Genomic DNA, 15,645 nt, shown 5'->3' with positions numbered 1-15,645 from the left:
ATCTAGATAACTAAACCCAGTAATCAATTCTATATACATCTTTAAATTCGTCTCCACTAATTTTTAATTCTCTATTCAATTTGTAATTTGTATGTGACTGCAGACCATTCTTTCCCCCACTTATCTATGTCCTTTTTGTTTAGTATTGCTGTTAACCTATCTAGTTCCTTCATTTCATATATTTTATTTTTCCAATCTTCTATTCTTGGGGTGTTTGGGGATTTCCAGTTTCTAGCCACTATCAATCTGGCTGCTGTTATTAGATATAGACCAATCCTCCAGTACTTCCTTTCTCCTTTCTCGCCTAATACTGAGGTTATATTTAAAAGATAGAATTCTGGGTCCATTTCATATTCTATATTTAACATTTTTTTTCATATTATGATGTTATCATTGACCAAAATTTCTCAGTTATTGGACAATTCCACCACATGTGCAAATATGAACCTCTACCGTTACGACATCTCCAACACTTCTTATTATTTTATCTATTTTGAGAGGAATACGGGAAGAAGAACTAGGTTGTAAAATATGTGATAAGGAATGGGATAGAATTTGGGAACAAAGACATTTGAAGAATGTATCGTTATGGTTCAAAGAAAATTATTATAAATTGATATGGAAATGGCATTTGATGCCAGTGAGATCACACAATATTGATAAGAATAATTTTTTAAAAATTGTGAAATATGAAAGAACTAGAAAAAGCTTGTTTTGGATGGCACTCTGTAACTGTGTTATATGTCTATCATACATTTTTATTTATTTTATTAAATTATTTATAGATCACTCCTGAAGAAGAGACACAGCATTTTCCAATAGGTGAAATAAATCTTATTAGTTGCCATTGTTGTGAACAAGTTTTTATTTGTTCTTATGAATGATTAGTGACAAGAATCCCCCCCCATTTTAATATCTTTCACCATCTTAGCAATGTACTGTACCAGTATTATTTTTTTTTAATGTATACCTTAACATTTGGAATAGCAGTCTTTCCTAAAACCAGAAAAATCATTGGAGAATAGGTTGGGATGGTCATAGAATGTTTTTTTAAAGGAGGTTATTGGTGATCAGTGATATTTGTGACATACGCACCAATCAAAATAAAGGCCATGGCAATGAAGAAAGTAAGGACATATCCTCTAATTGGCTCATTGTTTTTCCCATATCCTTTGGCAAAAAAGTGAAGGGCTCGGTAGATGTTATCCTTGCACAACGCCTGTCAAAAGAACAGAACAAAAGGTCACAAATTAGAGACAGGGAAAAGGAAAGGACTGAAGTGTAATGATGAACAGTCTCTTCTATTGTAAGGTACCCACATTGTGCAGTTATCCACATTGGTCTGACATACCCAGCTACATTTCACAGATGAAAACTGGGACATGTGTGGCCAGGCAACATCAGTGTGTGGTTAAGATGGCAAAAATTATTAATGAGGAAGCACATACATTGTTGGAGAGGCTGCAACAATTTTCTTTTGCCTGAGCCGACTGAGAATGACTCCCAGTCCTGCTGAGTTACTTAAACACAAACTACTCAAAGCAATGTACATGCCTCCCTTTCACTTCTTCCACACAACAACGCTTCAAACATTATCAGTATAGAGTGGTATGAGAAGCAACTACAAACTACAATGTGACAAAATTAGATTGCTCTGAATAATGTAAGGATCGCCATTCAACTACCACATTATGAGGGAGGGAAGGTGAGGAGGGAAGGTGAGGAGGCAATTTGCCTCCGCTGCACCAGGTAGCTGCATCCTGGCTGCATCCCGGGTCCCAGCTGTGCTTTGGAGGCTGCTTTTCCAAAACAGCAAACTCCAGACTTGGAAAAATGGCCTCCGAAGCACAGCTGGGATTCGGGATGCAGCCACCTGGTGACAGCAATGGCAAATTAAGTGTGATAATTCCTGGTAGCAACCCAAAAGGCAACTGTATCTAGTTGGGGAGCATCCACATTATTTGTAAATGTGATAATCTCCTAAGAGGTAAATGAAGTTATATCAAGGAAAGTCAACTGGTTTAAAGCACACAGGCTTTAAAGTACCATTTCCCCTGGTTGCAAAGGAAAAACAAAAACCTAACCAAACCACAGGCTTAACATAAAGAGCGAGATAAAAAGGGAGAGAGAAAGAGAGCAGATAGATAAGAGCCAGCATGCTGTAATGGTATGAGTGTTGGACTATAATTCTGGAGACTAGGGTTCAAATCCCCGTTCAGCCATGGAAACCCATTGGGTGACCTTGGGCAAGTCACACACTCACAGCCTCAGAGGGAGGCAAAGGCAAACCCCCTCTGAACAAATCTTGTCAAGAAAACTCTGTAATAGGTTTGCCTTAGGGTTGTCATAAATCAGAAATTACTTGAAGACATGCAACAACAACAACATCTTATGATAGATAGATAGATGGATAGATAGATAGATAATTTTATTTGTCTGTGGCACAGCGTCCATTACAAACATTTTGACACCAGGAAGAATTGAATAAATAATTCAGAAGGAAGCATATTTTCCCCTGGAGCTCAACTCAAATGGTTTAAAGCAACCAGACTTTAAATTATCGTTCCCCCTGGTTGCAAAAGAAAAAAAATGAAGAAAAAACCTTGCATAGGCTTAACATGCATGTGTGTACACACACACACACACACACAACTTTCCAATTCTAGTGCTGTCCTATGGAATCCTGGCATATAGAGTTATTTGGGAGTCCAAAATAGAGGGATTAGGGATTAAATTCATTTCATTGTGTGCCATAAACAGACTCTATATGAGTACTTTGGGAACCATTGTTTTGGGGGAGTGGGCTATTGCTCTCTGGCAAAGAATTCCATATCCTTCACCAAAACCCCAAGATTCCATAGAAAGTAGCCATGAGAGTTAACTTGGTAGCAAACTGTTATAATTTTGCAGTGCAGACATACTGTCCTTTGAAAGTGTGTTAGCATTAAAGAGGGAATTTGGAGGTGTCAGATTTGTCAAGCACACATATTAACTACGTAGTTATACAAAAATATAGAAGAAATAATATAGCACTGGTTGTACCTGGAAAACCTTGGGTGCACTGACAAGTGAAGCGAGTGCTGATGAAAGCGTAGCAGAAAATATTCCAGCCGTGATTAAGGGGCCAAACCCTGAAACCATGCTCATAACCTTTGAGGGGGAAACAAGCATAGAAAAGAAAGCCATGAAACCTGTTTAAGCAAGGGTATGAAAGAAATCCACAAATCCTCCTGAGTCCCCCATTTCTCAATTCTTCTCTCTTATCTTTTAAGTCACCCATTAGAAACTTCACAATGTGCCTGTATCTAGCAGAGAAAATTACTTTTGTTATCAAGAAAAACAATTTGCTTGGTAATGGGGAAGACGGTTCTGACACTGAGTCCTATCCAGTTGCCAATGTCATGTTCTTAATTTCTTTTGCAAACCATCTCACCCAGAGCAGGATCATATTAAAAAGATGATGTCACAATAAGTAAATTAAGTATATATTTAAATGTGAAACATCTTCTTATCCTTCAAAGAGAAGCTTGCATGCATATTAATCTCAAATGCACACTCTGGATTTTTCAGAAAATGGCTTCCATCCATGGTATAGTTATGCCAAGTTTCTATCAGTAACTTATTGGAGGTAATGTAACAAGTGACTGAGATGAGGCATAGACCAGTTCATGCTCTCTGGTGATGTGTTGCCCTATAAACACATGATTTATAACTGAAGATGCTAACTTTTGTTAAACCATGTTTTTTTTTTAAATGAAGATTTTAACATTTCACATAGAATACCAGGACATGTGTGGCTAAACAATATCAAAGTTATTAATGAGGAAGTGGACACAAACTAAGGCCCAAGACAGATGGGGGCTGCCATCTTTATGTAAGTGACATGCAGCATCTGCACATTGCTGCACATTGCTTACGTCACGAGTGCACCAGTGGTGCACTTGCAACGTAACTCAGGTGCCGCCAAAAGAACCCAGGTTCTTTTTATCCAGAGGGACGTTGCATGGTTTGGAGGCTGTTGCGTCCCTCTGGAGTTAAAATGGGTGCCTGCAGACCGCCATTTTCGGTCTGTCTGTCTCTGTCCTAAGAATGGCTGCAACAGTTTGATTTTGCCTGCTTTTACTGGGAAGTTTAAAGGTCTACCCCCATTCTCTCGTCTCCTCTCTGCTGAGTTGAGTACAAAGTAATTAAAGTAAGTTGAGGGCAAGGGATGTAAGTGGGAGGAGAGAGAAATGGGGACATTTGAAAAGCAACTGAAAAAGTGGGATGAAGAGGATTAATTGAAATTGTCCCTGCAAAACTGGGACAGTTGAGGGCTTGCAAGTATTGAACCTGGGATATTCTGCAAGTAAAGTGCATGTTCTATCATAAAACTATGTAGCCCTCCATAAAATACCATTATGTTTCCTAACTATAAGCAGATATGTAAAATATCGGCTGGTTGCATTAACTCACAGCAATGGCTGAGGATTGCTCTTCATGTATTTTAGCTATGCTGTTAGTACAGATATTGAAAAAGGAGGCAATGCACACCACTGCATGCTTATGTGTTCTTATACATAGTGTAGAGCTTTCACAGTTGTACAACACACATATGATTATACAAATTGCATAATTAGAGCTCTTCAGAACCTGGAAATTATTCATCAGCCCATAATCACATGTCTGGGTTTTACAGCTGGAGAAATCATAGCCTAGGGCACAAGCAGATGATCCATTGCAATTCATTCCGGATACAACTGTATCATTGATATTCCCAGTAGCATCACGTACAACACAAGCAGCTGTGGGGGGAAAATTGCATATTATTATTATTTCTCTTCCTTGTGACAGCAGGAGAATATTTTTACCACACCAAGTACATCTTGGCTTGGTTATATTCTACATGTATTTCCAACCTCTATTATTTGGGGGTAATGTTTTATACTTTCTTAGTTGTTTCTTAGTTTTATACTTTCCAGATAAGACCACCATTCCTTGAAGTGATGTTATTCATCCTCTACATGTCTACACTGCCAAGCAAACAAACTGGAAGGTGTGTGATATTGACTGCTGCCAATACTCAAACTTCATGGGTTTACTTAAGGTTAAGGAATATTTGTTGAGTCTAAGGTGTTTATCACATGGCAGGAATCCTATTCAGAAACTAAATTTAAACTGAAAACAATTTGCATTTGCAGGTTGTTTTTCAGACAACCTTCAGGATTAACCCAAACAGAAAGTTGAAAAAACCCACATTTGCAGGATGTTTTTCAGACAATGTTTGTGTGAAAGAGAAATACTGTGAAAATAACCCGAATGCCAAGTCATCAAAATCAGCTCCTTTTTACTTTTGCTAAATTCCAAAAGTACAAAGGAGCTTTCCATTTGGATTATTTTTCTTTCATGCCAACGCATCTGATAAACAACACCCGGATTTTAATATCTCATTTTCCCATGGGATTTTACCAATTTGCCCTCTGTGTGATAAACTCCTATGAGAAATGGAGAGTGATGGAATACTTTGTGATGGCAGATTTTCTTGGTGTAGCACAATCTGGGTTTTAAAAACTGTCTGGATAGCTGTTTGGTGCAATGGGTGGCACAAAGGCATGTTATCAGGTGTGCACAGTCTAAACCTCTGAGCCCTTTCGTATGACACAGCTGTAGCACTATGATTCCAGTTCAGCTATCTTGGCAACATTGGATGGAATCTAAAAGTTTCTAGTTTGGTGAAACACAAGAGGTCTCTAGCTAAGAATTCTGAACTGCAAGGCCCAGGATTCTACAGGATGGAAAGATAGCAGTTAAAACGGAAACATTGCTATAATTGTGTAGTGTGAAAGGGACAGCTATCTGGATGAGCATATGGTCAATCCAGGCACAGAAGGGAAATGGTGCAATGCAATACCAGCCACTTCAATTGGTAGGCAATATAAAGCTTGTGGGTTGACCAAGCCAGCCTCCAGAAGACAGGCTTTTTTTTTACTTTATCTGGTCAACTGTGCAATGCCACAATCTTCCAGTGCCATCAGTGACTGAAGATTGGAAAACATTTATTTTTGCTATAGTTTTCAACTATACTAGACCCCAGCTTTGGGTGACCCTGAAATAGCTGATCAATCTCACCTTGCAGGCTGCATCTGCACTGCAGAAATAATCCAGTTTGACACTGTTTTAGCCCCCATGGCTCAATGCTATGGAGATCTGGGGTTTGTAGTCTTGTGAGGTATTTAGCCTTCTCTGTCAGAGAGCTTTGGAGCAACAGCAAACTCCAAATGCCAGAACTGAGCCATGGCATTTAAAGTGGTGCCAAACTGGATTATTTCTGCAATGTGGATGCAGCCACATTGGTGTGGATGGTGGTCTTGATTCCAAATATGATCAATGGACAGGCTTTGAAACAGAACTGGTTTATTCCGTCTTAACAAATTGCACAACACATGTGCTATTACCCAAACACTGGCAAGAACAAACCAGGAAGAAGTAGCCTGAAGGAGAATAGTTGTTTTGTGGTAGTATTTTTCATACAGTACACTAAGAACTCTAGTAGTTTGCCACATTCCAAGCCCTGATGCAATCTAGTCAACTAGTGAGGTCAAACATTTGATACCCTGGCACTGTTTGAATATGAATTTTTCCTAAAACATGAATCCTTTTAACCATTAGTGAATTAACCAATGAACCAAATTTCCATAGTTCTAAACGAGGACTGATACTTTCACTGTGCATTTTTATTTAACCAGTAAACATTTACTTCTACAAATCTGCAAAATAAATAATTCTATAATAATCTAAGCACAATATTTAACACACACTTATCAGTAATAATGAAGACATCAGACCAAAAGGTAGACATACAATACTTACTCACCTGCACAGATTGCTACACCTAGATAAGCAATTGTTGTGAGCAGAATGGCCAACATTGTTCCTTTGGGTATTGCATCTTGTGGGTCCTTGAATATCACACACACACACACGTGCATACAAAAGACCAATTAATTCTTACATGAAGAAATATGTGTGCTTAATATATAGACAGGGTTGTTAGTCCACATTTTGCATTTTACCACAAGGTACCATTCTATCCCAAGTACTATTTAATATTGGAAAAGATCAACTGGAGGAATTTGGGGGGTAGAGGGCAATGCTATCCATTTGCTGATGACACCCAAATATACCACTCTACACTTTCAATAGAGTCAGCATGGTGTGGTGGATTGAGTGATGGACTACAACTCTGGAAACCAGGGTTCAAATCCTTGCTTGACCATGGAAACCCACTGGGTAATCTTGGACATATCGTGCTCTCATGGGTATTTACTTGGCAAGATTTGTTGGGGGGCAGTGTCTTTGCCTCACACTGAGGTTAAAAGAATCAATTCTTTCTGAGAGCAAGGACAAAGGGCAGAAGGATGTGTGTCCTATCCCTCCCCAGAGATGTCACACACACACCCCAGTGCTGCCTTTTTGGGTTGTTGTTTTTTAAATAGAACTAATTGCAAAATCAATAGATTGGTAAAGCAACTACTTGCAAGTTGTTGCTGAACCAATCTATTGATTTTGCAATTATATATATATATGTGTGTGTGTGTGTGTGTGTCTCCGCTTTAATCTCTTCACCTGCCTTGCCCTGTTGCCATCCTCCTCCTCCTGCCTCCTTCTTCCTCTTCATCCCCCAGGCTCAACCAGCCTGCTTCAGGGAAGGAAGGAGGGAGAAGAGGAGCCAAGGAGAGACCCCCTGACCCCGATTCCTCCAAAGCTGGCCACTGCTTGCCCTGGTGCTGCCTGGCTCCCCGCAATGTTGCTATTTGCCTCGCTGCTGCTTGACTCCCTGCACTGCTGTCTGCCATGATGACTGACAGATGAACGGTGCAAATGAGGACAACATTCAGGGCAAAATAAAATGATTTCACTCCCAGTAAAAAAAAGACCTGCTTATAATGTGAACGGGGGACCTTTTGAATTCGATTATCAATGCAGAGCGGAGCTGGGTCGGGATTTGGACTATACTGTAAGTGGGAACGAGCCCTTAAAAAGCCTACTCAAAATCACCAAGGGAAACCAAAATAATGCTCTGCGCAGGTGCACTAAAACCCAATTGGGTGATTCACAGAGACCATGAAAAAGAAAACATATTATACCAATGTTGAAATCCCTCCACTGGCTGCCAGTCAGTTTCAGGGCAAGGTAAAATGTATTGGTTGTTACCTTTAAATCCCTACACTGTTTGGGTTCATGTAACCTGCAGGATTGCCTTCTCTTATATAATCCATCCCATACATGCAGGTCCTCTGGGTCCTTTACTTCAGTCAGCCAGGACTAGGTTGGCAAATGTTACCCAGAGAACATTTACTTCAGCTGCCCCCTAACTGTAGAATGATTTGACCGAAGATATTTGACAGCTAAATATGCTGTTTAAGCTTAAAACATTACTAAAGACCCATCTCTTCTGGCAGGCTTATCCAGATGATTTTTAAATTATGAATATTACAATTAGTATTGATTGTTTTTAACATGTATCAGTTATATATGCTCTTTTAATAATGGTATATGCTGTTTTCAATGTTTTATATATTTAATTTGTGATTGATGATGGTGATTATGATGATTAGACAAATCTGGTACAGACTAGTTCATAAGAATTTCAGCAATTGCATTTATCTTTGAAGCACATAGTCTCCATATTTTTAGCAATACATTTAAAATAATTTAAGTGTTCTGGTGCAAACCAACCAGCAACTCATTCATAACTAGATGTAGATAAAGAATTTGTTCTTGTCACTGTGTGCCTTCATGTTGTTTCTGACTTATGGAGACCTTAAGGCCACCCTACCATAGGATTTTCTTGGCAAGGTTTGTTTAGAGGGGTTTTGCCATTCATTGCCTTTCTCCAAGGCTGAGAGAATGTGACTTACCCAAGGTGACCTAGTGGGTTTCCATGGCCATGCAGAGATTTGAACCCTTGTCTCATAAAGTCCTAATCCAACACTCAAATCACTATCATGCTGCCTAAGTCCAGTTGCTCTCCCCAATGGGAGTAGATTTACTGAATGAATGGGAACCTGGTAAATCAACATCTATATACATTCCATTAATTCCATGGGTCTATGGTACTTGTGAATTTGACCCATGCATTTTGTTTATTTAAATACAGATGAAAAGTTGGCACTGTGCTTATGGAATGGTTAAAAAATAAATAGCATAGGCAGACTGCAATGACATTTAGAATTGCAACCAGAATTTCCCCTTCACATGTTGCCAACCACATGATTTACCCATAAAGGTTATGAGTGCTTTATTTGTTAATGTGCAGCTTTTGGAGTCATGTCAACATGTGATTTTAAGTCTGCATCTTTTATCATTTATTACAAAGATCTGAAAATACCATTCCCCAAAGGCTCGAATGAAAAAAGACAAAGAAGTAAAAAGCACATTTGTTTCAAACTAGGTCAAAAGAAAGAAAGAAAGAAAAAGAAAGAGCAAGACTTGTGTTTTATATTTTTTTTTTCTGTGCTTGCACAGCAAGCCAACAAACAAGATACTTGGCAATGTCTGGGCGTGAAAGATTAGTCTCCCACACAAAAATCCTTGTGGTGATTTTACTATAAAATATGGCTCTGTGGAAGGTCTGTTTCTGTGAAATTTAATCCAATCCATTTTAGGAGGGGGAGAGGAATCTGAATTTTCCTCACCTCCTCCTATTGTAAATGCAAGTTCTACCTAGATTTTCTGAACTGAGCTTTTATGAATTAGCAAAGCTGTGGTAATAGGAATTACATAACTCATTTTGATGTGCAATATCCTGATAATGGCCTCACTAATATTCTGCTACTAGAGTTACTGAAGTGGCCTTTTAAATTTCATAGTCTGTTTCTGGAAGGCTTATTTAGCTGAGTCTGCACAGTTGGCTCTTTTCGATCAGACAGCGTAAGTGGGATACTTAGCTAACTAAACAGACTGAATCCTAAAGTATCATTCTCTGTGCAGAAACGTGTCTTCCGTCACAAAAGGGCTACTTTATACTTTATGATATAGGAGGCATGGGAAACCTGTGGCCCAAATGCCAGACTATATGTCCCATCATCTGTAATGCCCGAGAGTCATGGAGATTGGAATTCAGCAATATCTGAAGAGCCACAGGTCTCTCATCACTGTGATAGCCTTTTCAGACTGTCTGAAATATCAGATCTCCCTATATGATTCATGCTGCAGAAGAGTCTTTTAATATGCCAGGCTTTTATCTATTTCATAATGTCTTAAATGTGCTTTGAATTATTTTAACCTTGTGTTTTAACAGAATTGTTCATGTAATGGTTTTAAACTTCTATATAATAGAATCTTATTTGCATGTTGTATTAATTTATTATAAGCCACCTAGGGTCATGTGTTGGAAGAGGGGTGGGCTATACATTGAACAAATAAATAAATACTACAAAGGAAACAGCATGGTGCAGTGGTTTGAGTATAGGATTAGAACTCTGGGAGACCAGGATTTGAATCCCTGCTCAGCTATGGAAAAGCCCAGGATCCCCTTGGGCAAGTCACACTCTCTCAGCAATAGCAATAGAAAGTACATTTCTATACTGCTTATCAGTGCATTTAAACACTTCCTAATCAGTTTACAATGTGTAACACATGTGTACCTAGGTAGGTGATGTAGGATCTTAGCCACTGTAGGATTGCCCTGTGTGTTTATGCTATGACTTGTGGTTGTTAACTGCCCTTGAGTCAGTCGTGATTCATGGGGACCCTAAGGGCGAGGCATTTCCTAGACCCCCTGTTCTCCATTGCTCTGCTTAGGTCCTTTATGGAACCTCCCCGATTAAGCCTATCCATTTTGTGTATGGTCTTCCTCTCTGCCTTCTACCTTCCCTATCATTATTTCATTTTCTACTGAGGAGTTTATTAGACAAGGGAAATTGGAGGTATAATCCAATGGCAATCCGAACGCAATCATGGGGTTTAATGTTATTGCGTGATAGACTACCACATGCAATTTAGGGTGATGGGAAGTCAGTTCGAATGCAATCATGGGGTTTAATGTTATTGCGTGATAAACTACCACATGCAATTTTGGGCAATGGGAAGTCAGTTCGAACGCAATCATGAGGTTTCATGTTATTGCTTGAGAGGTGATCACATGCAATTTTGGGCAATGGCAAGCTATTTTTGGTCAATGGCAAGTTAGTTCGAACGCAATTCGAATTCACGTAAATTCACTGAACTAGCAAATTCACATGAATGTGTTCTGGCCCCACTTTCTTTTCATTTGAAATTAAGAGAAATTCCTCCCGTGTGATAAACTCCCTGTCATGCCTTCTCGTGATGTGATCAAGGTTTTGTCATCTTGGCTTCCAGAGAGAGTTCAGGCCTGATCTGACCAAGGACTCATCTGTTTGTCTTTTTGGCTGTCCACAGTATCCTCAGCACTCTTCTCTACCACTACATCTCAAATGAGTTAATTTTCTTTCTATTAATTTTCTTCACTGTTAACTCTCACATCTTTACATGGTGATGGGGAATATAATGGCTTGGAAGATTCTGGCTTCTGTTGTGTATCTTTACACTTTAGGATCTTGTCTGGTTCTTTCATGCTGCCCTTCATAGTCCTAGTAGTCTTCTTCTTTTGATATGACAGTAGCTGTAAATATGTTCCAGTTTAATTAAAACTGTTACCATTTAAATCTAGCAGTGTTGTAATATAGCAATGTGCAGTCTGAAAATATACATACCTCCAAATCTCCAGAAATATTGGCTCCAGCAAGGATGCCAGTGGCTGCAGGGAAAAAAATGGCAAACACAGAGAAAAAGCCTTCATCGCCTCTGAATTCTGGTCCAAAGTTTTCTGCAAATATTGAGGCTGGAAAAGACAAGACACAAATCTCTGTGATGTTTCAAGGCTGTATTAGTGGTGCTATCTGAAGGGAATAGGTTATGCATCACAGGATCATTCTCTCAGTCTTTATCTTGGAGAAGCCTTCTACAGAAGCATGAGCAAAAATGCTTAATTTTAGCAACTTCCCATGTAGACTGAAAAGCCAGTATGGTGTAGGGGTTTGAGCATTAACCTATGACTCTGGAGACCATTGTTCAAATCCTGGCTCAGCCATGAAACCCCACTGGATGAACGTGAACAAGTCTCAGCCTCAGAGGATGGCAATGGCAAACCCCCTCTAAAGAAACTTCCAAGAAAACCCTGTGATAGGTTCGCATTAAGGGGAAATGGAACATAAGGTATTGGACAAGGTTCTGAATGTGTGGATTGACTGAACAGTTTATCAGTTGAAGACCAAAATGCAAACATGATGAAGTCTCATTAGAAGGAATATAATTTAGATTATAATGCAGTTTGTTTAAATTCCATTGCTATTATTTGGACTAAGTGGGCTTGTATTGTCTCAACACAAAAATAGCATGGCAGGGACACAAACAGATCCAGAATGTGAAGTCGAAGGCTTTCACGGCCAGCATCCATAGTTTTTTGTGGGTTTTCTGGGCTATGTGACTGTGTTCTGAAAGAATTTATTCCTGACATTTCGCCTGCATCTGTGGCTGGCATCTTCAGAGAAAAACCCACCAAAAACTATAGCTCCAGAGTGTTTTACATAAGCCAGGTATTGTCACTCACTTGAAGAAAAAGGTCAAGTGGTGGTGATAAGTTTCAAGTCAATTGCCTAAATGCAGGCTTAGGCACAGTATTCTGTAACTTTAATGAGGTTGCAGCTGATGAACAATACAGCAACATGGACTTGCCCAGCTGCTTTGAAGTAGATGCAAATGCTATAGTCAAGCATTTGCAGACATTGTATATCACAGATAAAAGTTCACAGGTATTCACACTAAATAAGCTCTCCTTATCTGTAAGACTAAGGAAAAACAAACACTTGCCTTGATAATTAAAAAATCCTCTTGCCTTCTTTTCATTGTTGCTTGGAATGACGGTCCCAATGAAGAAATTTACGATAGCAATAAGAAGGATAACTAGAAGAACAACTTGGGCCTGTAAAGAAAAGAAAATATTTTTGAAAGGAGATTGCTTTCAGCATTCATTCATTCATTCATTCATTCATTTTTTCCCACTCATAAGACATTGGGCATCTTAGTTCTATCATCCCAAAGCGGTGTGATTTTTGTAGCTCTTATAAAAGTTTTTGGGATCCCGTTTAAGTCCCATTAATACAAACAGGTTCCAAGTGTGAGCATCTTTCTTAAAGGCATGGCTATGAACTTCGCCACCTTCAACTCTTTACTTGCCTGGCTGACAATGGCTGACACCTTGTGGTATTAAGATCTAACTAAATTTGGAGATTTGGGATTGGATGGCCCACCTCTGAAATTTCAGTACACATCAACTACGTATGCAGGCATGCTCTTTGGTCCATGACCATGGTAGGGAGAAAGAGGCTTAACCCTTTTTCCCTGGCACCATTTTCCTTGTGGCCCTCCCAAATCTGCTATAGTCGGGCGTCTGTATTCCTGGATTCTGTGTTCAACAGATTCAACTACCCACAGTGTGAACATATATATTTTTTAAAAATCCAAAAAGCAAAACTTGATTTTTGCCATTTTATATAAAGGACACCATTTAACTATGACACTGTGTTTAATAGGACTTACGCTTGCACAGATTTTGGTATCCACAAGGGTCCAGGAAGGAAACCCCAGTGGATACCAAGAGGCCACTGTACTTGCTTCATTAGGGAAGTACATACAATGCATACATTTCTCCAAAAGCAGCGAGTTGCTCTAATAAAGAATTGCTTTGACCTAATTAATCCCTTATGGTTATTAACCAAAACAAGAATACAAAAACACAAAACTGAATGCAATATCCCAATTTACAACCAAAATATGAACATGCATGGGACACTCCCACAAGTAATTTTAAAAATTAAAACAAGAGCATTAAGATACATGGAACATTATCTTAGAACATAATGTAACAAAGGAAGCAAGTACAGAATAAATGAAGTCTATAACAGTTTGTAGACATACAGTTTAATTCCTTTCTTCTTATAACAAAGAGAAACAAATTAGACTTTGTACATCTACACAATGTTAAGGATTTCATTATGCTTCAATGAAGTCTATTTTATAATATTTTTCTGCATTTTGCTTATGTATTTATGATGTGCTTTTTTGGGTTTTGTGTAGTTGGCTGAGACCCTTCCCTTCTGTATTTGTTAATGTTCCAAATAGTGTCAATTTTTGTAATTGTGGTGTTGTGATCCTATTTATGGCAATTTTATTCCATTTCCCCCCAATTTGTATTGCTGCTGCTGCCGCCGCTGTTGATATTTACCTTTGCTTCCCACTCCATACCAGCCACAGAAATCCCCAAAAGTAGTACTACGGTTATGGCACCTATTATTCTGATATCGTTGGTTGCATCTACCATTATAGCATTACTGCTCTGGAGGGAGAAAAGGGAAGAAAAAAAATGATTAAGGATCTGTTTTTTTGCAAGATTGCCCTAGCAGCCACATTAAATGAAAGAGAATGGCTAAAGAGGGATTCTTCACATTCCGTGGGTAATGAGCCTTGAGTTTCACATTTCTTATGCTGGTTGGACTTCAGTTATCAAGATTATTGGTTGGCTAATTAGAACTCTAATTCTCTTTAGTAATTTTGAAAGTTACAGCCCTGTAAGAAACATTTTCCCAGCCTGGTAGTAGAGAAGGGAACTTTTATGAATTAGAATTTATGATACATTTATAGAGTCCTAATTCCTGAATAAGGCTGCCACTTAACACATTTATTAGACAGGTGATCATTACACATAAAACCTTATTAACCAAGGTCCCTCAGTGTAACCACATGCAATGGATCATCATTACCTTGAGGAGTTCCACCACTGTTTCTGCAAACCCAACGACGTACATAGCTACTGCCACAGCATTGGCAAAGGCAAAGATGAGACCGATAGAGCCTCCAAACTCGGGTCCTAAACTTCTGGAAATGAGGTAATAAGCTCCACCTATGAGCAAAGCATAGTGTCAGTTTCAGCATTTGAAAAGTGTTAGTGACGCTGAACGGTCCCTAGTGATTTAAAAGGGATCTAGGACCTCTTGCTTAGCTGCAAACAGTTCAGCTCTTATACTGTTTGATATTCAACATGATACTAACCCCTAGTAATTCTCTTGTCTCACAAAGTTGTAATATTACACAATTGGATAGCAGGCTTGTTTTCTGCTGGTCCAGAGAACAGGACCCAGAACAATGGATGCAAACTACAGGAAAAGAGATTCCAGCTCAACATTAGGAGGAACTTCCTGACAGTAAGGGCTGTTTGACAATGGAACAGACTTCCTTGGAGAGTGGTGGAGTCTCCTTCTTTGGAGGTCTTTAAACAGAGGCTTGATGGCCATCTGTCGGGATGATTTGATTGAGAGTTCCTGCATGGCAGAAGGGGGTTGGACTGGATGGCCCTTGAGTCTCTTCCAGCTCTACGATTCTATGATTCTATGAATTGTAATCCAAGCAGTTTGTTCAGCCCTTGATATAATATATATAATATGGCCGGAAGCCACTGGCAAAAGGAGTGTATCTAATCTACTCCTGCCGGTGGCCCACTTGAGACTGCAGTGGTGGCCCGCATCAGCAGTTGGCCATCTGGACACTGCGGTCCCAGAATGATCATGGCAGGATCAGACTGGCCTG

The 15,645-nt window shown here is 39.2% G+C and overlaps 1 protein-coding gene across 2 annotated transcripts in view; it reads right to left on the bottom strand.

The window, feature by feature from the left end:
- LOC149307279 (solute carrier family 12 member 1-like) overlaps positions 1-15,645 on the bottom strand; it is a 59,985-nt gene that overhangs the window by 36,064 nt on the left and 8,276 nt on the right. For both annotated transcript variants that reach the window (XM_089537707.1, XM_089537708.1), the window contains exons 5-12: positions 14,823-14,962; positions 14,288-14,398; positions 12,874-12,985; positions 11,718-11,845; positions 6,854-6,938; positions 4,633-4,784; positions 3,043-3,150; positions 1,096-1,219 (exon numbers count right to left, since the gene is read on the bottom strand). In XM_089537707.1, coding sequence (XP_089393833.1) covers positions 1,096-1,219; positions 3,043-3,150; positions 4,633-4,784; positions 6,854-6,938; positions 11,718-11,845; positions 12,874-12,985; positions 14,288-14,398; positions 14,823-14,962 — 960 coding nt within the window. The remainder of the gene's footprint in view (positions 1-1,095; positions 1,220-3,042; positions 3,151-4,632; positions 4,785-6,853; positions 6,939-11,717; positions 11,846-12,873; positions 12,986-14,287; positions 14,399-14,822; positions 14,963-15,645) is intronic.

This window comes from Sceloporus occidentalis, unplaced genomic scaffold (assembly GCF_023333645.1).
Source record: "Sceloporus occidentalis isolate IW3139 unplaced genomic scaffold, rSceOcc1.0.p SCAF_9, whole genome shotgun sequence".
Classification (NCBI taxonomy): domain Eukaryota; kingdom Metazoa; phylum Chordata; class Lepidosauria; order Squamata; family Phrynosomatidae; genus Sceloporus; species Sceloporus occidentalis.
Note: the sequence above shows the minus strand (reverse complement) of the source record. Positions and strands in the feature narration are given on the sequence as shown.